Source organism: Hoplias malabaricus, chromosome 2, assembly GCF_029633855.1.
Source record: "Hoplias malabaricus isolate fHopMal1 chromosome 2, fHopMal1.hap1, whole genome shotgun sequence".
Classification (NCBI taxonomy): Eukaryota; Metazoa; Chordata; class Actinopteri; order Characiformes; family Erythrinidae; genus Hoplias; species Hoplias malabaricus.
Window position 1 is genome coordinate 66,263,344 of NC_089801.1, and position 24,342 is coordinate 66,287,685.

Below are 24,342 nucleotides of genomic sequence, written 5' to 3' on the forward strand. Positions count from 1 at the left end.
TGGACACTTGTGAGTCGCCAATCCACCTACCAACGTGTGTTTTTGGACTGTGGGAGGAAACCGGAGCACCCAGAGGAGGCCCACGCGGACACGGGGAGAACACACCAACTCCTCACGGACAGTCACCCGGAGCGGGAATCGAACCCACAACCTCCAGGCCCCTGGAGCTGTGTGACACCATTATCTTAGTTCATCATAATTATATATTTAGCAGTTATTTTCAGAAATAATCCACATATCCCTCTGCCCCGGCCATGACCATGACTGTCCGAATTTACCCATTTGAGACCGTGTTAACTACTTGCTCACTATACACTTTCTAGCATAAAAAAACTCACAACATTGACATGATAACAGTTTTTTACGTTGACGGTGATGTGAATGGTGTTTATTTTATTTATTTGTTTGTTTGTTTGTTTACATTGTATTCTCTTTAATTAAAAAAGGTGAAGAATTCATCTCAGTACGGGTTCTTTAAGCTCAGTCTGTGAAAGTTCAAAGTTATAAGGACATAATTTAAAGAGTATAAATTTTCATACATTTCTTGATTGCTTTACATTCTTTTGATTATTTTAACAATTTAGATTGTTTTTAGCAACAAATATTAACACAGTCTACCCAGTAAACATTTAGCCGTTGATTCAACGTTGAAATAACGTAACGACTGCCGTCTAATCAACGTTCTCTTAAGGTTGAAAATGAAAGTTGAAAAGACGTCCAAGCACAGACATTGAAAAGACGACTATTAGACGTATTTTGGACGTCCATTGACGTTATTAATTGGTCCCGAAATAAATTACTTCTATAAAATGCATTTTGGACGTCCACTGACGTTATCGATTGGTCACCAGTTAACTAACTTATTAAGATGGATTTTGGTCGTCCATTGACGTTTAAAATATGTTTTTGACTGACAGACTACTTTTAGACCTATTTTGAACGTCCAGGGACGTTCCTTGTTTACTGGGTACATAGGAATTGTAACTGTGATGCCTGTACATAAACTTTATATTTGAAATTACTGTAATTTATTCTAACAACTCTAATGTACTGAGTAACTACTAAGAAATATTCATTATTTACTGAGAATTCGAAGTCATTATGGAATATTTCATAATAGTTACTGAATAATTTATAACTGTTCAATATATTGATAGCAGTTCCTCAATATTTCCTACTAGTTCATATAATATTTCATAATATACATTTAAAAATAAAGGCTCTACAAAGGGTTCTTTGAGCAACGCCATAGAAGAACCAATTTTGGTTCCATAAAGAACTGTGTCTGTTAAAGATATGTGTGTGAAGCACCTTCTAAAGGTTTAAAGAAACTTTACTTAAAACGTTTCTTTACCAGTTTAAAAGTTATTAGCACAAAATGGTTCTGTATAGAACTAAAGGTATCCTGTGGGGTTTCTCAAAGAACCCTTTGTAGCAGACTTATTTTTAAGAATATACTGTGAAGGATCCAGTAACTACTAAGAAATATTCAGGAACTGCTATGATTTTAATAAACAATTATAAATTATTCAGCACCTACTCAGAATTATGTCAAACTATTGTAAATGTCTAAGTAACTGCTATGAAACGTTATGAGCGAGAATAAATAAACAAAATGGAGGGCCCACATGCAGGATTTAAAGGGTTAAGGAGCACGTTGTCTATAAATGTCTCTACGGCAACGATGAACTGACCACAGCTTGTAGCAGTCTCTACAGGAGCAGAGTGAAGTGTTCCTCTCCACAGCTGTATCAGAGCACCATGAAGCTGTATTTCCATAAATCCTCCTCCATAATAAAGTGTGCTTTGTGTACATTCTCTAATCCTCCACTTTAGCAGTATTTCCATGTCTGATGGTCCTCAGGCTGGTCTTTATTGTGGAGCGAAGGGGTAGATGGGTGAAGGGCAGGAGGCTAATGCTGCACCTGCTGACCACCAGAGACCCCTGGACTCCCAGACCACTCTGACCTGCTCCTTTAGAGTCCAGGCCACTTCAGACTGAGAGGCTCCTCCTTCATCTAGAGAGCTACTTAAAGAAATGTGGAGCATCAACTACACAACATTTCCATATAGATGTATGATAATTGATTTTCAGTAATACAACATAAAGCTGATCACAGAGAGGAGGAGTGTGTAATGATTATGATGGTAATTCTCCGCAGCATCCAACATTTCAAACCATTGGTGGCAGTGTGAAAATTAAGCGATGTGTGTGTGTCCAGAGTGATACATATAAATGCCAATGATTCAGATATAACAGAAAGCTTTGGGATATTGAAAATGCAAGGATCTTACAGTAGACAACATTAGTCATTCAGGTTTAAATGTTGTTCACAGCCTTGAGAAACATAAGTGAGGACACTGGTGGCTTTGATGCAAAGAACTGGACAGCATCCCTTTGTGGAGCAGTTCTTAAACAAGAGTGAGTGTGTATGTGAGTGTGTGAGAGCCATGAGGTGCTTACAATTTACAATAATGTAATATATATATATATGTAATATTCTGTTGAATATTTATATTCAGACTTTTTCTTGATGCTGATGTGGGATACGTGGAGAGCCTGTACGGCATGGTATGGTTCCCTTGCTGAAGTAGGTGTTGTGGCTGTGTGAAGAGGGCGGTGATATCACTGCTGATAATTGTGGAGCTGAGCTGATCAGCAGGAATCCTCTGCCTCTTCAGCAGAGTAAACACACCTGAAATAGAGCAGTGTGTGAGTCACAGAGACAGAGTGGAGATGATCGGCTGCAGTGTGGGTGCAGTCAGGTGAGGAGGAGGAGGAGGAGGAAGATGAAGATGAGGTGATGATGAGGATGAGGATGAGAAACTCCTCTGGGTGAGTAAACAGGTCTGACCAGAGACACACCATAGAGTGTAATGTGTGACCTGTCTGTCTGGGATTTCAAACACACACACACACACACACACACACACACAGGTTTTGTTTTGACTAAGAGTTGAAGGATGAAATTATTCTACCATCTAGTGGCTGGCTACTGTGTATGTGTGTGTGTGTGGGGTGTATATATATATATATATATGCACTGTAAGATTTCTCTTTTAGAACCTTTCTCTTTTAGAACTTTAGACATTACACTCTTATAACCACCAGTATGAACAGTTCAGACTGTATATGTTTATCTAGAACAGAACAATAAAATCAATCTCAATGACTGTGTACATATTACTCAAAATGTTTGAGAAGTCGGTTGAGTTGCCCTTTATGAACTCTTCGGCGGTGTCTCCCTCTAGTGGTCAAAACACTGAAGCGTTCCATTATTTACTGCACAGCTCAGAGTGATTGGTTTTGCCTCATATTTATATAACATTAAATCACGTATATACTAAAACACAAATTATATATGTATATGAGTTAATTTATGTATACTTCATAATAATGTTTAATATAAATGTATTATTTTTTTTAACAAACGATGAACATATTTTAACGCTGCGGTGAACTAGTCGCTGGTTGTTGGACTCCGGACATATTTTGTAGTTGCACCGGATGATCAAACCACAGAATTTATAGTAAAGAGATTCTCCACTCAGTATTAATTTCTGAGCTGAACGCTAGAGGGCGCCCCCGAGAGATTGAGATTTTTTTTACAGAACTCTTTATTTATTCAATACACAAAAGTACCATAAACGCAACGCAAAATTTATATTCAAGCACAGTTCTAGACTTCACCGGAACTATGAGGAAAGATTAAAGAGAGAGAGAGAGAGAGAGAGAAAGAGAGAGAGAGATTCACATATTTTCCTGCTTCATCTACATACATCTGTGGAAAAGTTTCATTGCTACTGCCTGAGCACTTTTTATTTCTATCTCTAGGACTTTTATTTTTATCAACACTGAACAGGAAATGAATTGAATAAAATATTAACTAGATTGAATAATTTAAATAGAAAAAGCAAATGAAAGGTCTAGATTAGAAGCAGAAAAAAACGTGTCCATAGAATGTGCAGGCATTTAACGTTTAGAGACCTATTATATTTAGAGTCCACATGTATGGTCTGTTTCTGGCATTAGAGCTGATATTTACATATGAATTAAACATTTCTAAAGAAACTACGTGCTGAGTTTTAGTACTTATACCTTCATGACCTCAGTGATCACGAACCTCAGCACTTAAACTTGTGCTCATTTTATTAAAAAGGTAAATACAAATAATGAAAGGATATGTTTATGTTTTTCTTAATTCCTTCTCGTAATGTGTTTTCTATCTTTCAAACGTGAAATAAATTCCAGCGACAATACGTGTGAGATTATGTTAATATTAGTTTTTGGTCGTTTAGCTGTTCAGCTCTATTCATTGAGGTCTCGCTACGTCGCGCCCTCTAGCGGTGGCGACGTGTATTGTTTATCGTGTGAGAAAAGGGAAGTGGGAGAACCCTCTATAAACCTGGCTCGGTGGCCACACGTGTGTGTTGTGGCTGTATGAGTGTGTGTTGTTAAAGGTTTGATGAAGTTTTTTTGCCTGTGTTAACGCCTCGTGAGCGATGCTAAAATCTAAGACGTTCGTGAAGAAGACGCGCTCGGGCGGAGTGCTGAAGATTGTGCGGGAGCACTACCTGAGGGACGATATCTGGTGCGGGAGTGAAGTGTGTGCTCAGTGTAAAGATGGAGCTCCGGTTCTGCAGGAGGACGCTCGCATAGAAAGTGATCTGTGTTCATTCCCTCACTACCTCATACCGGACACTAATGTAGTCCTCCACCAGGTAAAAGAGCCTTTACACTCCCCTCCAGTGATGGGTCACTTCAGCTAAACTTAATCCAGCCAGACGTTATTTAGACTTATTCCCAAATATTGATTAACGTTACAGTTGTGAAACAGAAACAGTGTAAGAAGCTCTATAACATTTGCCTTGGCATTTCTGTATTATGTCCTGGGGTCTACTTAAGTAACTGCTCCCATATAATACTACTCCCAGTAAACATTTAGCCGTTGATTCAACGTTGAAACCACGTAATGACTGACGTCTAATCAACGTTCTCTGAAGGTTGAAAATAAAAGTTGAAAAGACGTCCAAACACAGACATTGAAAAGACGACTATTAGACGTATTTTGGACGTCCATTGACGTTATTAATTGGTCCCAAAATAAATTACTTGTATAAAACGCATTTTGGACGTCCACTGACGTTATCGATTGGTCACCACTTAACTAACTCATTAAGATGGATTTTGGACGTCCATTGACGTTTAAGATATGTCCTTGGCGGACAGACTACTTTTAGACGTATTTTGAACGTCCAGGGATGTTCCTTGTTTACTGGGCTGTCACGTCTCATAGTCATCTATGATATTTGTGTGGTGTGTTGAAGTAAGTTACAATACTGTGCAAAAAATATGGAATAGAATTATTGGAGGACGTTCATCCAGCTTTTCTTTGTAGCAAACAAACAACTCACATATATTCCACACAATTTTTGTTCTAAATCTGGAAATTGATGGCTGTGTCGAAAAACATCTCAAACAAACAACAACCAATAACACAACAGAGTTCCTTACCGAGGTGGCAGCATGGCAGGCTGGGATCCACTTTGTCTAGTTCCGTCCTCTTAACCCTCTTAACGTGGGGTCTGTGTGGGCCGTGGGGACCATGGAGAACACTGCTGTATATTGCCAAAAATTACTGAAAGAAATTGTACCCTTGTCTTGTAAAATGCTTCAGGAGTTATCTATTTTATTGATCATCCTTTTTTGTTTTAAGAGTGTGTTCTTCTTTTGAATCCTGACAGATTGATATCCTCGAGGATCCCTTGATCAGGAATGTGATCGTCCTGCAGACGGTTTTACAGGAGGTCCGACACAGAAGTGCTCCCGTTTACAAACGAATCAAAGACGCCATTCATGACAAAGACAAGCATTTCTACACCTTCACCAATGAACATCACAGGTAACGTCCACACAGAAATCCCGCTCACGTCTCATACTCCACACAGGAGCCCTACAGGCTCTTGTTACAACATGAATGCATTTTCCACACTTTCCTCAAGCGTAGTTGATCATCCAAGGTGTATTTCGTGTCTGAATTAGTTTCTTTGGTGTGACTCTCTGAGTGGTCATTTGTATTGCTGTAACACTGTGTTAATATTACTGTATTAATTGTATGGTGATATTGTTTTGACAATAAAATTATTTGGGTGTATACATGATATTTAGGGAGACGTTTGTTGAGCGGGAGCAGGGAGAGAGCGCCAATGACCGCAACGATCGAGCCATCCGTGTGGCAGCCAAGTGGTACACAGAACATCTGAGTGCAGCTCCAAACGCAGAAGATCTGAGAGTCGTGTTGTTGACGAATGACAGAGCCAACAAGGAGAAGGCCCAGCAGAACGGCCTGCTGACCTACAGATGTACGTGGACCAGTTAATTCCATTTCAGTTTCAGTTTTCTCTCCTTTTTTAAATGAGAAAATTATACTATTATTACTGTATTCATCTTTATTCATCTTAGGGCTGTAAGTGTTTTGTTATTTTAGTAATGGTTTGGAGAGTTTTTATTTTTATAACTTTATTTTAATGTTTAATATGTGCTTATTTTCAGGGTAACAAATAATATATTTTTCTTTTGATGTGTTTTCATCTCAGATTGATGCAAAATGAGTAGAGAATTGTGTTAAAGGAACACTACGTAATATTTTTACCTTAAAATTACAGCTCCAAAATAATTGTGATGCTTCACTGAGCAGTTATATACAGAACAGAACCTCTGCCACTGTTACTTTGGGCTCAGCTCTGCAGAAACTGCACTGTGTAACTTCTGGAGGAGGGTAGGAAACCAACTCCCTCTCCCTCCCCTTCTCCATTGATTCCAGTTCAGTGCTGTAAATATGAGTTGCACTAAGGGAGCCCCAAAAGCAAAAAAGGCCAATCTTGCCTAGTGTTCCTTTAACTGCTTTGTTTCTAAACTTCAGTTGTTCTCATATTTTTCTTTGTCTGTTCTGTGTACAGGTGAGGAGTACGTTAAAAGCCTCATTGGTAATCCTGAACTCGTAGACAGGCTGGCAATAACATCTGATGAACAGGTACATACAGAGAAATAAATGAAGATAAGCCACAGATATTGTTGTTCTTATTTGACCTGAAAGTATGGAAGATTCTCCCCTGAGTGCCTTTGTTTTTTTTTGCTGATGTGTTTCTGTAGAATGAAGTCACTGGCAGTAAACTTCTGTTCCCGGAGCACCTCCCTTTGTCCAGGATTCAGTCTGGCATTAAGAGTGGCTCTTTCCAGCAGGGGACCTTCCGGGCCAGCAGAGACAACTACCTGGAGGCTACAGTGTTTGTCCATGGAGAAGGAGACACCAGCACAGAGGTAGCAACTTACAATGTGCTTCTTTGTAGCCGGGACATATTTAAGTGAGTTTTGTGTCGCCAATCCGCCTACCAACCTGTGTTTGGACTCTGGAGCACCTGGAGGAAACCCATGCGAACACAGGGAGAACACAGCAAGCTCCTCTCAGAGAGTCACAGGGATTAGGACTCGAACCCTGCAGCTGTGCGACAGTGGCACAACCTGTGGCATCATGTCCCATTTAATGAGCCTATTTTTAAAAAAAATTGAATTTTTACCTGGCACCTGTGCGTTAACCCCTCAGATGAACTCTGCTGGTCCTGATTTATTGCCTGTTTCTAATACAGTGTTTTCTTTACGCTGTTTCTGTTTACAGATTCTCCTGCAGGGTCTTCAGAACATGAATCGTGCTGTACATCAAGATGTGGTCGCCGTGGAGATTTTACCCAAAGAGCAGTGGGTCGCCCCTTCCTCCGTCGTGCTGCAGGATGATCGACTCAATGATGAAGACACTGAAGAAGAGGAGGCAGAGAAGAAGGTGTGTTTTGGGTGTTTTTGCAGATCAGTGCTTGTGCAGTGTGTGTTAAATTGATGCAACTGGTTTAAACCCATTTTGAATCATCACCGATGGTGTCTCTCGGCTGTTCTGCTGTCAGATGGAAACCCCAGTATTGGAGCCCAGTCTGCTGAAGCCCACAGGTAGAGTAGTGGGGATCATCAAGAGGAACTGGCGGCCTTTCTGCGGGATGCTCAACCAGTCACAGATCAAAGAGGTAACATGGTTAGCACCAAAATACTTGCAGCTTGTTATGTTTAGTAACTTATCATATATAATATAGCAGTGTGTACATACAGTAAATGGTTGTAACAATAGAATTTGTTCGACTTTGTGGTCATGTTTATCCTTTACAAGCCTAATATCACCCACGCAGTATTTCGTCAGTATTCATAGACATCTCTGAGTATTTGTGCATGAAAGGCCTTTGTTAATGGTGTGTACTTACCAGTATTGTTCCCCGTCCTTGATCCCAGGCCACCAGGCACCTCTTCACTCCAGCAGACAGACGCATCCCAAGAATCCGTATAGAAACTCGTCAGGCCTCCACACTGGTCGGGCAGAGGATCATTGTGGCCATTGATGGCTGGCCAAGAAATTCCAGATATCCCAATGTAGGTTTATACAGACCAACTGTCATAGTGATATTTTAGCAGTTTTATTTTTGCCTTTTTATCATTTAGAAACATACCAAACATCTCCATGGGATGCTTTGGCTTGACTTTGAAAAGACTTTAAACTTTAAGCTCACATTTTTGGTGTTCATTGTTAACATAGCATTACATTTCCCAAAAATCTACATGTTGATTTTTGGAACTCCAGGTTTAGGACGCAGGTCTTGGGATCATTGAGCCTGATAAGGACTGGGCTAACTTCTTTTCTGTTGCTGTTTTCCAGGGACACTTTGTGAGGAACCTGGGTGGAGCTGGGGATAAAGAGACAGAGACTGAGGTTCTGCTTCTTGAACATGATGTTCCACACCAGCCTTTCTCTCAGGCTGTGCTCAGCTTCCTGCCCAAAATGCCCTGGGGCATTACTGAGGAGGTAAACACTTTCTGGGTGCTGACAGTGGATAGTGAATGTGGCTGTGAACTAGAGTGGAAATATCAGGGCCATCTGTGCCTTGAGGGAAGGCCTAATATTTTCAGTGAAATGAAAAAACAAAAATAGAGTTCTGTACTCTACAGTTAATTTTATTTACTATAATAAACTTGTATGTGTTTTATTAATTTTACAAATGACTGTAGTAATCCTTACAGTTAAATTACAAGTTGCCCAGTGACATTACATCAACAGCAGGACGAACTCAAAGAAATCACATGCTAGAGTTAAGAAACCCATGTTTGTAACACACATGACTTTTGAAATAATTAAATGACATAATATACTAGTGAGGGCGGCACGGTGGCGCAGCAGGTAGTGTCGCAGTCACACAGCTCCAGGGACCTGGAGGTTGTGGGTTCGATTCCCACTCCGGGTGACTGTCTGTGAGGAGTTGGTGTGTTCTCCCTGTGTCCGCGTGGGTTTCCTCCGGGTGCTCCGGTTTCCTCCCACAGTCCAAAAACATACGTTGGTAGGTGGATTGGTGACTCAAAAAGTGTGTGTGTGTGTTGCCCTGTGAAGGACTGGCGCCCCCTCCAGAGTGTATTCCCGCCTTGTGCCCAATGATTCCAGGTAGGCTCTGGACCCACCGCGACCCTGAACTGGATAAGGGTTACAGATAATGAATGAATGAATGAAAGAAAGTATACTAGTCTTTCTTGTGTTTGATTCTGTTTCCCTTCAGGATCTGAAAGTGAGGGAGGATCTGAGGCACCTGTGTGTATGTAGTGTTGACCCTCCGGGTTGCACGGACATTGACGATGCCTTGCACTGTCGTGACCTGGAGAACGGAAACCTAGAGGTGCGTGTGATTGATTTTATATAGGATATTTTTACAGTTGATTTTACCATTAGGCTGTTGGTTTTTTGAATCAATGTGAGATCATGAAAAGTGGTCGGCGCTAGTTTTGTGCATTGTTGGTTGTGAATGCGTGTCTTTTCTGTCTCCTGCCTCAGGTTGGTGTCCATATAGCGGATGTCAGTCATTTTATACGTCCAGGAAATGCGCTAGACCAGGAGGCGGCCAATAGGGGCACCACTGTCTATCTTTGTGGAAAGGTAAAAAACAAAACAAAACAAAAAAAAAACTATAATACCATATATAATTTTTTTTTGTGGTTTTAACATAATTTTTCAACTGTATATTGTTTTCCCCCTCAGAGGATTGACATGGTTCCTGAGCTTCTGAGCTCCAATCTTTGTTCTCTGCGCTCTAATGTGGAAAGGTATTTGTCTGTAATTTTAAAAACAAATTTATTAAAAACTTTCACAGTGGTATCTAAATGCAGCATGTTTCTCTGTACAGGTTGGCCTTTTCCTGTATTTGGGAGATGAACCACAATGCTGAGATCATCAGTACTCGATTTACAAAAAGCATTATTAATTCCAAGGTATTATAATATTTTTGACACACCTGATAAATAATTTACTGCAAACACACCAACAAATAATTTCTCATTAACTCATTCTTACACACATTTATGAAGCTGTAAGAGACAGAAATGAAAGTGAAACTAGTGCGTGCATGCTGCTGGGGGTCATGTGCATGCTGCTGGGGGTGCTAGCTGTTTTAGTAAAAGAGGAAATAACAGAATTGTTGTGACCTCAGGCTTCTTTGACCTACGCTGAAGCTCAGATGAGAATCGATGACTCCAGCATGAACGATGACATCACCAAGAGCCTGCGTGGACTCAACACGTTAGCCAAGATATTAAAAGGACGGCGAATTGCAAAAGGGTAACAACGAAGTGGTTGAACAGGCTGACTAGTGTCTTTACAAAACTTTGTCTGAAATTACAATTAGTCTTACTTTGTATCACATTGTACAGCAAGTGGTCTAGACCGCAGTTAGCTGCCCCTTATTTATGTTATTAAATATATTGATTTTTCTCAAATAACATGGATGCCTCTGAGCATCTTTCCTTTAACACAAGCTCTTTCAATTAATTAATTTTGAAATTGTTTATGGCTTTTCTTTTTCAGAGCCTTGACTCTCTCCTCTCCTGAAGTTCGTTTTCACATGGACAGTGAGACACATGACCCCATAGACCTCCAGACAAAGGAACTGAAGTGAGTTCAGATTTTTGGCCTGCAATGACACTGTGTCTTTGTTGGAATATTTATACGTGCATCATAGTCACTATGCAGCTCTATGCAGTCACTATGCAGCTATATATATATATATATATATATATATTGTTTAGCAATGTTAGTGTTTAAAGAGAGAACGCTTTATCAATCCAGAAGGAAATAGCATTTTTGTAAAGATGGGTTTTTTTTTGTGAATCCTGACTGTCTCTCTCTGTTTATGCAGAGATACCAACTCCATGGTGGAAGAGTTTATGTTGCTGGCAAACATCTCAGTGGCTCAGAAGATTTATGATGAGTTCTCCGAGTGTGCTCTGCTCAGAAAACACCCTGCCCCTCCACCATCTAACTATGAAATCCTTATCAAGGCTGCGAAGTCAAAGGTACATATGAGCTTTATTTTCATTAAGCTTCGAAAAGCAAAACACAACAATAGGTCAGCACGCTTACTTTGAGATGTTTGGAACCATTATATCAGTTGTTTAGATGCATTAATTACAACATAGATTATGGCTTAGTTTGACCCCAAAAATGTATAAACGCTTCATTTTCCTATTCATTCCACCTCCTCAGGGTCTGGAAATACGCACGGATTCGGCCAAGGCACTGGCAGACTCTTTGAATGAATCCACTCTGAAGGACTTCCCCTATTTCAACACACTGCTGCGTATCCTGGCCACTCGCTGCATGATGCAGGCTGTGTACTTTTGTTCAGGAATGGACAATGACTTCCACCATTATGGCCTCGCCTCCCCTATTTACACACACTTCACCTCTCCCATCAGAAGGTATGATCTTTCTGCAGCGTGTGCTTTCTAGAACTAGAAGAAACAGATGAGCTGTGGGCATGGTGCTTCCTAAGTGTTCAATATTTACAACAGGCCCCCATAATATTATATAAGGTTCATAGATATTAACTATACAAGTTTTGTTGGTTGCTAAATTCAAGTGCATTATTACATTTTTTAAAATCTTTTTATTTTACCATATGTTTCTGATTCGTTGTTGCCCAAATTTCCTAGGTATTCTGATATCATTGTGCATCGGCTGCTGGCAGTGGCCATCAGCGCAGACAGCACCTACCCAGATCTGATGGACAAACACAAACAGGCAGCTCTCTGCAACAACCTCAATTACAGACACAAAATGGCACAGTATGCACAGAGAGCCTCAGTGGCCTTCCACACACAGGTAGAGTGCAACCCCTAACATACACATACACATGTTAAAAAGAATATCAGTGTTATTCTCACGTATGAAAACATCACAAGTGAGCTTTAAGCTCGTACAATTCTTAAGCATGTAATAATAAGCTGTATAATTCTTTTTGCGCTACAGATTTTTTTCAAGAACAGAGGCATTTTAAATGAAGAAGGCTTCATTCTCTTTGTGAGGAAGAATGCTATCATGATTCTCATTCCCAAGTTTGGGCTGGAGGGAACGGTGTTCTTCGAGAATAAAGACAAACCTGGACCACGCCTCATCTTTGACTCTGAGGTTGTCACTGAAATCATATCAACTTTTGTAAAAAATATGAACAGTGATCTACAGTGTTTTTCACTAGAAACCTGGATGGAGCTTTTGTCAGTAACTGATATACACTTTAATTGTCTAGATCTATTTATGCTAGGTGTTTTAAAACATAGATAAAGCAGAACAGAGGATATTTTGTTCATTCTTTTTATCTCTCCAGGGCCCTTCTCTGAACGTAGAGGATACACACACCTTTCACATGTTTGACAAAGTCAAAGTGACAATCAGTCTGGATGCCTCCAACATCCAGCACCAGAAGATCAGGATGGCCTTGGTGGAGCCTGTGGTATGTTCATTTCACCCTCTTTGTCTTTTCCTGTTTCTGAGCTAGCTGAGCTGTGCTTGTGGGTAGTGGAAATGACAGAAAATAGTTATAATTAGTCAGCGTTATTTCAATATCGACTAATAATACAATCAATCTGGTCAAGATGCATGGTAATTAATTTTGTTTATTAATAGTAATGAATGACTATGGTTCCTCAGCTAGCAAGATAAGTCCATTTTGATTCTGATGATGTTTTTTTTTCCCCTTCCAGATCCCAGGAGTTAGTGTATCTTTACCAGAGCCAGAACCAGAAACAAAGAAACCCAAACTGGATCGCTGAGTCTGCCTACTGCCCTAAGACATGGGCATCTTAGTTTCTTTCCATTTTTAATGTTCATTTTATTAATGTAAATATTCTTGTGCACTGTCCAGTACTAAAGCATCTGTGGCTACAACTTGAACATGTTCTGGAGATTTTGATTCTCTGTCCATATTGTATTTCCAATGCGTGAAAGAATTTAATTTGTTATTTCAGTAACACCAGACATGATGCATCTTTAAAACTGGTTTACTGAAATCACTTCCTGATCAAGTTTATTCTGTTAAAGGCTCCACAGAAAGCTACATATGCAAGGCTTTGTATATTTAACAAATAGTATGATGCCTATGAGACTAACCAAAAGATGAATGGTGAACAATTTGTTTATAGATTTGTTTTTACACATGGACAGAGGTGCCTCTAATAAAATGAGTTCTTACAACATGCATGTGATTTATTTAAACTTTTAGAACTGCTTAACCTCTTCCAGGTATGAACCATGGACATTCATTTCTGTAACACACATCTCTGCAAGTTGAGATAATTATTTAGAAAATGTAGGTGTACGTTACTGAGTGGGGCTTGTTGATTTGTATAATAGGACATTGCAGAAAAGATATTTCAGTATCACTTTTGACAAACATGATCCAGTACTGAGCTCCTTGAGTAATTTAGCAGAACTGCTGCTGATACTATTATGTAATTGTTGCCAGCAGTGCATGTAAATAAGTGGATATGATAAAAGGAAAATAAATGAGTTACAATGTAGTTCCATGAATCAGTTCACCAATAATACAGTCCAATGGTGAAAGAAGGGGGTGGAGGAAAAAAAAAATCTACAAACGCAAATACAATGGCTGTTTTGGGAATTGAATTTCATGTCAAATCATTTATTGCAATTTACCAGATACAACACAGCTTAATACTGTATAGAGCAATATTAAACATGCTAATTATTGTGATATGCATTTTAGTGGTTCTGATTAATCATTCATAAATAAGAGCATACATTCATGTACAACATTTGCAAGAAAAAAAGGGCAAAATATAAAAGAATCACATTTGATCATTAAGAAAAAATAATAAAAAAATTAAATAGGATTTAGCATGTCACAATTTAAGTTTTCTGTTTCTAAAATTCAACTTTAAGGCTTTGTTTTCCTGACGTTAAAGATTCAATCACGTGTTAGCAATGCTAACGTCATAATTCAACTCACAATAACAGTTACAACATTAGATCTGTGTATAAAAACATAGTGTAAACATTTCTTCAGAGGTTAGAGGAAAAAAAAAAATAATAAATTTCCCTGATCCGTCCATCATGATAAGTGTTGTTGCAATACCAACTGAAAGACAAGTTATATTTTGATTAATATCCAAAGTATTATCATGATTTAACTTTCTATAATGCTGCATGCAGTGTCTGCTGCACTGCTACTAAACTAATGTGATGTTCCTGTGCTTATTAATGCTAACTTAACACAATCTTTAAATAATTGAAAACAAATATGGATATAAATAAATAAATAAATACAAAACAAATGTTTAGGTGACTGCCATTTTAAATGAACTTTAGTGAAAGTGTGCGTTAGTTTTACCTTTGCCTTAGTGTGTTTAGTGTAACCGAGTCCCTCCTCAGTCATGTGTGTGTCCTGCAGCTCCTTGGTCTGGGTGTCTGTACTGATGGCATCCATGAGACTGGTAGCGCACGCAGAGTATGTGTTATAACCGCTGTCCACCTGAACACACAACATGAGGGACGGATCATACTCGGGCCAAAATAAAGTGATTTTGTACATAATCATGATATAACACTATTACAGGTTGGTAAACCAGACTAAGATCTTGAAAAAATCCAAGAACATTTTCAGCCGCTCAACTGTTTTGCGTCTGCTAAAGAAGTTGTGATTGACACTGTCTGAACACCATCTAAACTAGAGACATCTATTTCTTTTCCACACTCCAAGATTAATCCTTAATCTAGAATTCTAAAATGAAGAGTGTTCAATAGTAAAATTGATCAAAAGCATTAAAACATACGCATACCAACCTGCATGCTGACATCATACGGTGTAAGGCTTCTTTCTGCCAGCAGAGACACAAACATGCGTGTGCTCTCCACATTGGACACGCTGCCTGTCCGAGAGCTAGTCAGCCTCAGTGGAGAGGTTTCCTCTTCTGGATTCCAATGGCAGGCTTCCTCAACCTCCTCTTCTGTCCCTTCTTTTTCCAACCGTCTACCACTGAGCTCAGTGTCTGGAGCCTCTTCTTGCTCCATTTTCGCTGATTCTGGTAGGGAATTTTGACTTTCGCCATGTCCTGGCTGCAGGACCTTACACTGAGGTCCAGGGGAGCAGGTGTCCAGATCCATGGGGGGTAAAGGGTCACTGGGGTGGATGTTCTCCTTGTCCTGGAGGTCTGAGTGAATGGGGGAGATGTGGGTAGGTGAAGCCCAGGTACAACCTCTGTTCCTGGTGCGAGGGTGAAGAGGGGAGCAGCTATGTATGGGAGAACAGCCCTCCACATATGGGCTCTCACCACAGCGGTTCACAGGAGAGGGCCGGTTGCTTGAAGAAAGACTGCCAGGGGACACAAAAGAGAGCCTCTTCCTCTCACCTAGGATGGAAAATTAAAAACCAATAATAACCATGCATTAAGGTTGGATCAAACTTTCCCTTGAATGCAGAATCCAGGGTGTTAGTGTGAGCACTTGATTCAGTTTTTATGTGGATGTAACCGTTTAAACATAGGCTGATGCTGGCAAACACCAACAGACTGTCATTATGTGAATCAAACAGAACAGCACAAGTGTCTGCACCTGATAGAGGAGTGACGGAATGCTGAAGGACAATTGGGGACAAGGTGGGTGACTGAAACACAGGAGAAGATCTTTCTGGAATCATGGGACTAGTCACACTTCCCAGACTGTAAGCCCTGCACCGGTCTTGGATTGGGCTGGAGGAGAACTGGCCCTGCAAGACAGAAATCAAACAGTTTAATGAACAAGGGAATAGTAAGAATGATCTCAGTGGGCTAGGCTCATTGACTCCACATTAAGCACCGAAAGCATAATACTGAGTTTGGTTGTTAATATGTATCTCCAACTAAACCCATTTTAAATATTCCTGTTATATGGTTTTGGCAAGCACTCACAGAGGAAGGTGTATTGGCTGCGATTCCACATTGTGGTGGTGAGAAGATAACTGTGGACATCATCTCTCCGCTGCCACAGTGAACCTCTCTGTCTGGGCTGGGGGGTGTAGAAGACTCAGAGCCACTCCCGTGTCCATCCAGAAATAACTTCCTCCTTAGAGAAGATGAGCTCAGACTCTCCTGAACCTGCTCTGAAGGCTCATCAGTCTTGTAATAATCACCTAGAAGACATTAATGAAAAAAAAACAAACATTTTGTAATATGCCTTATTTTTGATACATGTTTTTGGGAGGGACACTCTCTTTCAACCATGGCTTATTCTATATAAAAGGTGGAAATCTTTGCACTCTTAAAGGACAATATTAAAGACAATAACTCATTTAAATACAACAGTAAAACAATGCCAGTTTGAGGGAATAAAAATAAACCCATTCCTTACCTAATACTTTTTCAAGATCAAAGCCCACAGGTAAAGACAAATTAGTTTGACAGGTGGCTGCACAAAAGGTACAAATGCAGGGGTCATTCAATGACATGAATCATATCATGAAAACAGAAAACATGCTGACTGACTATGACAACAAAAACACATACCGTTGATTTTCTTTGCTGATTGTGGCTCCTCTGGAATAAGTGGAGATAAAGAACCTGCATATTTGGGGGAAGAAAATAAATAAATAAAATATAATGCCTATTCCTTTTAAATATATACAAAAATACCCCCAAAACATACAAACAAAAGCCTAATTCTACCGTACTTTGAAGTGTGACTTACTTTTCACATAGTTTGGTTTCACTGATTGTTTACTTGCTGGGTGTCCCCATGGTGAAGGAACTATTGCACCTTTAGTGAAAAACTTTGGGAGGAAATTTGCGTTATCTCACGTCACATTTTACAGGATGTTCATCAAATTAATGCCATTACTAACAAGAGATTTAACACTCACAGAAGACAGAAATTAAGGATGTCTTACCTGTTCAATAGCATTTTGACGCTTCTCCTCAATGTCAGAGTCCATCCTTTGAGGGGAAAAAAAATCCCATGGTAAAAATTATGAGGTGTTACTCTAGTTCTAATCACGTTTCAGTTATAATCTGCATTAAAATGCCTTACCTGGACTGACTTAGGTATAAAGCCTGACGGTGAATGTCCTCTTGGTCTATGTGCACAGGGAGAAGGCTTGCCATTTCGTCAATGGACCATTTGAACTTGGCTGGTGTCTGAAATAAAGTTGATTTGTTTAACATGAGCATGGTAATTTTGAAACAGGATAATATTTATTAGTAGTATTTATAGGACAATAACCAAAACCATAAACAGGACCTAATTAATCAAAATTGATACTGTGTATCAAGAAATATATTGAAGTGTATTATACAAAACAAAAAGTTCAACAGTTTAACAACTGAGGTAAATTTAGATTAATAAACATTTAAAGGGGCACTCTGGCCAAAATTAAATATATAACTATCACTACATAATTTGAAAGCATGGCTACTTCCCTCCAACGGTAGTACTACTGTAGTACTAAAAGTGAAATAAGTAATAATAAGTGAAAAGATGATTAAACCTCACTTTAAATGATGCATCTTGAAGGTGGGGACAACTTTTGATAACCTATTATTTTAAACATTTGATTTTGTTTATTATTTGTTAGCTTGTCAATGCAGAAAGAATATATTTATAAATTACTGATTGGAAAACAGATATCACACATGTATCATGTCTGTGGATTTCTGTGGAGGTGTTTCTTTTTAAAGTTGTTTTAAGACTTATTTTGTGCAATGCATGCTAGATAATACAGGGAGAGGGCACTGATTAATGGAAACACACACAAACACACAAAAGAAGAAGCACTTAAAACAAATCTTTGCAAATCTAAAACTTTAACTTTACGAGAGAAAGAAAAGACTTTAAATTATTATGCAAATTAATATGCTAATGATTTCTTAAGATATTCTGGACTATTGCAATTGTATTTCTAAAGCCTTACAGTACCCCTTTCGTATTATATATTTCCATCCAGGCCCCCACCTCTCGTCTGAAGCTTGAAAGCCCCACCCCACAAATTGGTGAGACTAGTTCTTTAGGTTTATAATGTAAGAAAACCTGGTTGTTTGTATGCGCCTGTTTGAGACAGTGTTCCGAACACTAAGGTTTTAAAGCAGAAATGCTCAACCAGGCCAGTGACTGCTTATTTTGTTCATTTCTTCTAGAGTGTTAACTACTCCACACAAATGCTTAGCTTTTAACTGCACAGAGTTTTTTGAATAATGGTTTTTGGACATAATGTTATTTTCTGAAGGTGTCTACAAAACTAGAAGAGGAAGCAACTCTTTCCAGAGTGTTGGGCAACACAGTCATAGAAACAAAGTCTTATTTAAAAAAATAAATAAATAAAAACAAACAAAAAAACATGAGTTGTTGACACTTACAGGTGAAGAAGCCTTGGAACATTTGAAGACAGAGGGACTGGGAACGAGCGACTCATGGAGATGGTGGTAGTCTGTGGGACTCTCAAATGGATTGCGGATTGCTGGCCTTCCTGGAGTTTCAGGGGTTATCTGAAATTCAACCACATCTCCCATCCTCTGAGGTTAAGGTTTCCCAGCTAAAGCTTCTGCCCAAATAAAAGAAAGCAAGACACATACGGATCATAAATGAGAGTATGAGGAAATAAACAATACAGTGTTACTACCAACAGTTCACATTAATCATTGCAGGGGCATTAATTAACGACGATTAATACGCTATTCACACGCTACAGCGACGTAAAACATTGCGTGACAATGTCTGTACACTTAAAAAGCTAAAACACAGTCTTTAAAACATAGTCTGTTGCAGACGTTTAAGAAAAATAACCCTGTTAACTCACACACACCAACGACCTCGCCACTGGTTCCTAGGTGCTTCAAACGTTTGATTTAATTTTCCCTCAACACTCGCCAACCAATCACACAAGAGAATGGCCCGAGCGACCAATCAGATCAACGTCCAGTATTTGACGTCGTATCCTCTCCTAGCTCGGTTCAGTGAATCTTATAATTTGACTCGACGCGCCAAAAGGAATCGAGTCTTGTGGCCCCCAAACGACGCTTCATTAATAGGCCAGATAGCGACAAATTAAACATTTTCTGTAAAAACGTAAATTACATTATATTGTGCATAATTATACATAATCTATAATAATTGAATAAATACGAAAATATGTATTGAAAATATAAATGTAGAAGTAGAAGCACATTTGGAATTTTGCAATAAAAATAATTAAATCATGTTTTAAAACAGAATACCGGCGCTATATTCAGCTACATCGTATTAAGATCAAACAAATAGGTTTTCTGAATGTACAAGAAATCACATATTCGGAAACCAATAGAAAAATAATGCGAGTCACGTCTAAAATTTTATTTTAAGGAGTCGGCTCAAGAGTCGATTTGATTACGTTCGACACATCAGTGAGATTCACTAAGGCTACAATGAATTAATATAACAGCTAGTTGTCAAAGAGTTTTCTCAATATAATAAGTCTACAAATTGACATATTTAGACAAACCCTGTTCTGGAATTCATAATCAACGAGGTCAGCGGGTTGTGATACTGTTAAAGAGACCCTGGAGATACAGTGAATTCATCGTTTGTTGTGGTTGTTACGCTAACGGTAGCTGGGTAATCATGGCCAGCGCAGCGAATACGAACATGAACGCCGTGCGGGAAACGATGGACGGTGAGATACACGCATTTAATGTAAAATATGTCAGTGTTAGGAAGCGAGGTTTGTATTTTGTTGACAAATTTAGATATGCACCGTTACCTGTAAAATTCCACAACGATTTATTGCTAAGCTAACTAGTGATAGCTAGATATCCGCCTGAGTACAATTGTGTTCAGACAAGAGTAACCATGTTACAGTGTTAGCAACGGCAGAATTAAATTTGCTATTCATTTTTTATACAAGTATAACGACATTTCTAATTGCAACTCGTTGAACATTAAATTCAGTGTAGTCTAAACTGATGAGATTATATAGCCTATACTATGAAGAATATAAGTTTGGGAGTGAGAGTGTGGAAACATCATTAACTCCGCTGTCCACAAACCTGTTTTGAAATCTCCGTTCTTGTAACGTCACAACACCGGGTCAATCAGAATATAGGTCACATTAGGGCTGCTGCAGCTAGGCTATTTGACAAAATCAGTCAAGTTCTGTAATAGAAAAAGTTGACAAAGTATTTCATTATACAGCTGGTCTCTTGTTAATTCCATACTAGCACATATTAATATGTTAATGTATTTTTGGACATAGTACCTGAGTGTTATGCTCCTTTTTTTAGACAGTGTATGTATTCACATACCATCTCAGGAGCTGAAAGCTGCAGGCAAACTCCTACACATAAAAAGTTTTATAAAAACTGTGTGTGTATATATATATATGAGAGCTGGGGGAGGTCATTAGTGATGTTGAGGGAGGAGACAGTGCTTTTCCTTCACTGCTCCCATCTTGATGGTGGGTGTTAAACAAGCAACCTTCTAGTCCCAAGCTCACTCCCTTAAATATTAGGCTAAAACTGGTATGAAATGTTATTCATTACATCTGTTCTAAGCCAAAAATTTTGAATCCCATTTAATAAAAAATATGCAACTTTAGTCTAAATATTAGTATTTTATTAATCAGACTTAATTCAGTAGTTACTCTTCCCTATAACTCACACACTTAATATTTGTGCTCACCTCTGATTTACTTATGTTTTTCTTCTTTTTTTTAATTTTTCAATCAGTTCTACTAGAGATTTCAAGGCTTCTGAACACAGGACTGGATATGGAGTCCTTATCCATATGTGTTCGTCTGTGTGAACAGGGAATAAATCCTGAAGCCCTCTCATCAGTCATTAAGGAGTTACGCAGAGCTTCAGACTCACTTAAGGTAACTCTGCACTGTTTATGATGTTCTTTGTATTTCTGGGGACATATTCCAGATGAGACATTCTAGCTGCGTTCCAAAGCCTAGGCTGTGGCCATGATGGGATGTGTCATCTGTGGGGCTTTCCTATTAAAACTTTTGGGTCACACAAATGGAATAGTCTAAGTAGACTGAGTCGAGACGTCACCGGACAAGTCGGATCTGCCTTGAAACACTAACATGACTGAATATATTGTATTTGATTGTAATATTATCTTGCAAAGTATTAAACATGGTACTAACACTCAAACTTCAACTTTATACATTTAAATTTCATCTACTAAATTTAAATTTCAATATTACTAAATAAAACATGCTATCTGTGGTACTGTAATATGCCCATAAATATATTACTTAAATGTGGTATAGAGAGACAGAGTTCACAGAGGATTGTGGGTTACTGTGGGCCAAGAAGGATACATCTGTCCTCGAAAATCGCTTTGAAAGTAGGCTGCATTTCTAGGCTATACACATTGGCTATAAACATTTCTAGGTCTTTCACATTGGAACAGCCCCCCCCCTCCTCCCAAACAAATATTATGTCCAAAGGTCATATCACAAGATTGGTATTGTATTCATTATCAGTAGCATTAGTGAGATCAGGTACTGATGTTGAATAATTAGTTCTGGACCACAAACTGCACATCTCTAAGGTTTTAGACAGAGCTCCTTCATTCCAGAGAATGTAGTTGCACTGCTCTGTGGTTGCCTTTATATTGCGCTAATCAATTCTTGGCATTGGGCATGGTGGCATTGGACATTCAGTGCATAACAGACAACAAACTAATACCAAAACAGAACTTTGTCTCAGTGGCCAATATGCCAGTGTTTAAGTAAGAGTAATACAAATGTATTAAGGCCAGTTGCTCGTTATATGCTAATTTTATGCTCTCTCTCTCTCTCTCTCTCTCTCTCTCTCTTTCTTTCTCTTTCTCTCTCTCTCTCTCTCTCTCTCTCTCTCTCTCTCTCTCTCTCTCTCGCTCTCGCTCTTTGTTTGTTTGTTTCAGGTTTCTGTCACACAGCTCCAGGGTCCTGGGGTTGCTGGTTCAAGCCCCACTCCGGGTGACTGTATGTGAGGAGTTGGGTGTGTTCTGCCTGTGTCTACATGGGTTTCCTCCGGTGGTCCTCCTGCAGTCCAAAAACACACAATGGTAGATGGATTGGCTATTCAAAAGTGTCCATAGGTGTGAGTGAATGTGTGTGTGTCTCCCTGCAAAGGACTGGTGCCCAGTAATTCAAGTAGGCTCCGGACCCATCATGACCCTGAACTGGATAAACGCTTACAGACAAATGAATGTTTGTTTCAGGTCTTTGAAAACAATACACTTCAAGGAAAACCTGTCTCACCTACATTGATCCTTTTTCATGTGCCTCCTTTTCTGTGTGAAGTCCTGAAAGAGAGCAAGGTTTGCCTTGTCCATCTGTTCCACCTTGGCTTTCTATTTGTTTTACCCCAGCTGTAGAAAATCTTCAGCACTGTGCAGTTTTGGGGAAGTACATTAACAATAGCTTTTTCATCTGAACTTATTGATGCTTCATGGAAAGTGTCAATATTAGTGTGTTTGTTTGCATATATCCTGTATGTTTCTTTTTATATCATGTCAGTAATATGAGTGTTTTGTTTTTTTTCCCCCTAAAGTTACAGAGAATTTGTATTGTCGTATTGATAGCAAGCCATGGCTCAGATGTTTTGAAACCTGCACAGTGGGCCAGTAAAACGAGCATGTGTTTGTGCGTTCATGTTTTTGTTTTTTTAGCCACAAGATGGCAACACCATGCAACAATCAAATGTTTATTCTCCGAGTTGCATGTTTGATTATAAACATACAACGTTAACCTGTATGGTAATGTTTTGGATAATATTGCCAAATGTATACAAGGTAGGTGTTTAATAAACGTGTAACTTGTTCATGTACAGAAGAAATATATCAATTTATCTTTACATGACATGTTAACATAAATTCACTGTCAGAACTAAAATCTCCAAAATAATAACTTTACAGAGGAAGCAAAAAATTGTTATATTTCATTGTCATTGTCCTACAGTATTTTAATGTTAAATCATTTTGGGTTCTTTCTCTTTTTGCAAGTGGACATTTGACATATCAACAGCAGCTGGTGTTTTGTAATATTAAAATACAGAAAAGAGAACCGTTGTTTTGTTCAGACAGTGAAGATGTCAACACAATAGACTTCTGAAGTCACGCACATGTTAGGGAAATGTCTTGTCTATATAAGCAAATTTGCCTATGACATTTTCTCTGTTGAAATTTGTCACTATTGAGCCAGTGGTAAACAAAGCAGCACAAACCACATATGTTTTGCTCTACGTAGCTGGTGTTTTTTAATACATCAGGCTTATAACTCAAAATACAAACCGAAAACTCCTGCAAGCTTATAAAACAGTGTGCTATTATATCACATGTATTTGCCATTCAAAATTCTGCAGTGGCATATCAGTTTACGTTAATAATTTACATTATAGTCTGGTTGTGTGGACATGAGTTAAACCAACATTTGGACTCAACTGTGATGAGAATGGTGTTTCACCTGTGAAAACCTTATTTAATCTACATTACGCCCAATCTACCTCAAAATGTATTAATTTAAACCTCATTTACACCAGGCTTTTTTCACAGAATCATGTGTTTCCTTTATGTTATTTCTCTAAAGAATGCTTCCTGGTAGCTTTATTTTTGAAGAGTGTAGATCAGCATAAAAGAAAGCTTGTACCCAGTGAGAGCTTCATTAGCGTCCAGCAGCGCTGAGAGTGAGAGGTGGCAGTGTCCTTGGCTCCTGCGGACAGAAGGCCTAGTGTGTGACCCCCACTGTGAGAGAGAACTCATTTAGCTGATGCGCCTTTAATCGCTTCAGCTGTATGGAGACGCAGCCCCTTTCTCTTTAGCAAACACACTCTGAGAGTTCTTCTCCAGGGAGAGCTCATAGACTGTGTTCTCTGATTAAATGTGATGATTTAATTACATCAACTAAACCCAGTATTTGTCCTCACAGTGTTTTGTTTACACAGTAAAGCATGGTAATATATGAGGCTTCTATATGAAAAAC

General features: G+C 39.0%; 3 protein-coding genes across 4 annotated transcripts; 2 read left to right on the top strand and 1 right to left on the bottom strand.

Annotated features, from left to right (window-relative positions):
* The first annotated feature begins 4,423 nt into the window (after window positions 1-4,423).
* On the top strand, window positions 4,424-13,809 carry dis3 (DIS3 exosome endoribonuclease and 3'-5' exoribonuclease). Its single transcript, XM_066659277.1, has 21 exons — window positions 4,424-4,722; window positions 5,746-5,903; window positions 6,170-6,363; window positions 6,961-7,034; window positions 7,154-7,321; window positions 7,677-7,838; window positions 7,957-8,073; window positions 8,333-8,470; window positions 8,754-8,900; window positions 9,643-9,759; window positions 9,915-10,016; window positions 10,119-10,183; window positions 10,264-10,348; window positions 10,567-10,694; window positions 10,941-11,027; window positions 11,272-11,428; window positions 11,619-11,833; window positions 12,068-12,236; window positions 12,384-12,542; window positions 12,739-12,864; window positions 13,115-13,809. The coding sequence occupies exons 1-21, from the start codon at window positions 4,504-4,506 to the stop codon at window positions 13,181-13,183; spliced, it is 2,856 nt and encodes a 951-aa protein (XP_066515374.1). The 5' UTR covers window positions 4,424-4,503; the 3' UTR covers window positions 13,184-13,809.
* Window positions 13,810-14,073: 264 nt separating this feature from the next.
* On the bottom strand, window positions 14,074-19,282 carry bora (bora aurora kinase A activator). Of its 2 annotated transcripts, none has more exons than XM_066660996.1 (12): window positions 19,192-19,282; window positions 18,752-18,936; window positions 17,430-17,536; window positions 17,290-17,335; window positions 17,091-17,172; window positions 16,910-16,963; window positions 16,755-16,811; window positions 16,316-16,536; window positions 15,981-16,134; window positions 15,213-15,778; window positions 14,761-14,901; window positions 14,074-14,508 (listed from the first exon to the last, which is right to left on the bottom strand). In XM_066660996.1, exons 2-12 carry the CDS (start codon window positions 18,902-18,904, stop codon window positions 14,482-14,484), a joined length of 1,608 nt encoding a protein of 535 aa, XP_066517093.1. In that variant the 5' UTR covers window positions 18,905-18,936; window positions 19,192-19,282; the 3' UTR covers window positions 14,074-14,481. The 2 variants fall into 2 exon arrangements, with proteins under 2 accessions (XP_066517093.1, XP_066517095.1); XM_066660998.1 differs by having other exon boundaries at window positions 18,752-18,933; window positions 19,192-19,261.
* A 492-nt stretch (window positions 19,283-19,774) lies between these two features.
* mzt1 (mitotic spindle organizing protein 1) lies at window positions 19,775-23,397 on the top strand. Its single transcript, XM_066661360.1, has 3 exons — window positions 19,775-20,043; window positions 21,095-21,240; window positions 22,284-23,397. The coding sequence occupies exons 1-3, from the start codon at window positions 19,992-19,994 to the stop codon at window positions 22,350-22,352; spliced, it is 267 nt and encodes an 88-aa protein (XP_066517457.1). The 5' UTR covers window positions 19,775-19,991; the 3' UTR covers window positions 22,353-23,397.
* The last annotated feature ends 945 nt before the right edge of the window (window positions 23,398-24,342 follow it).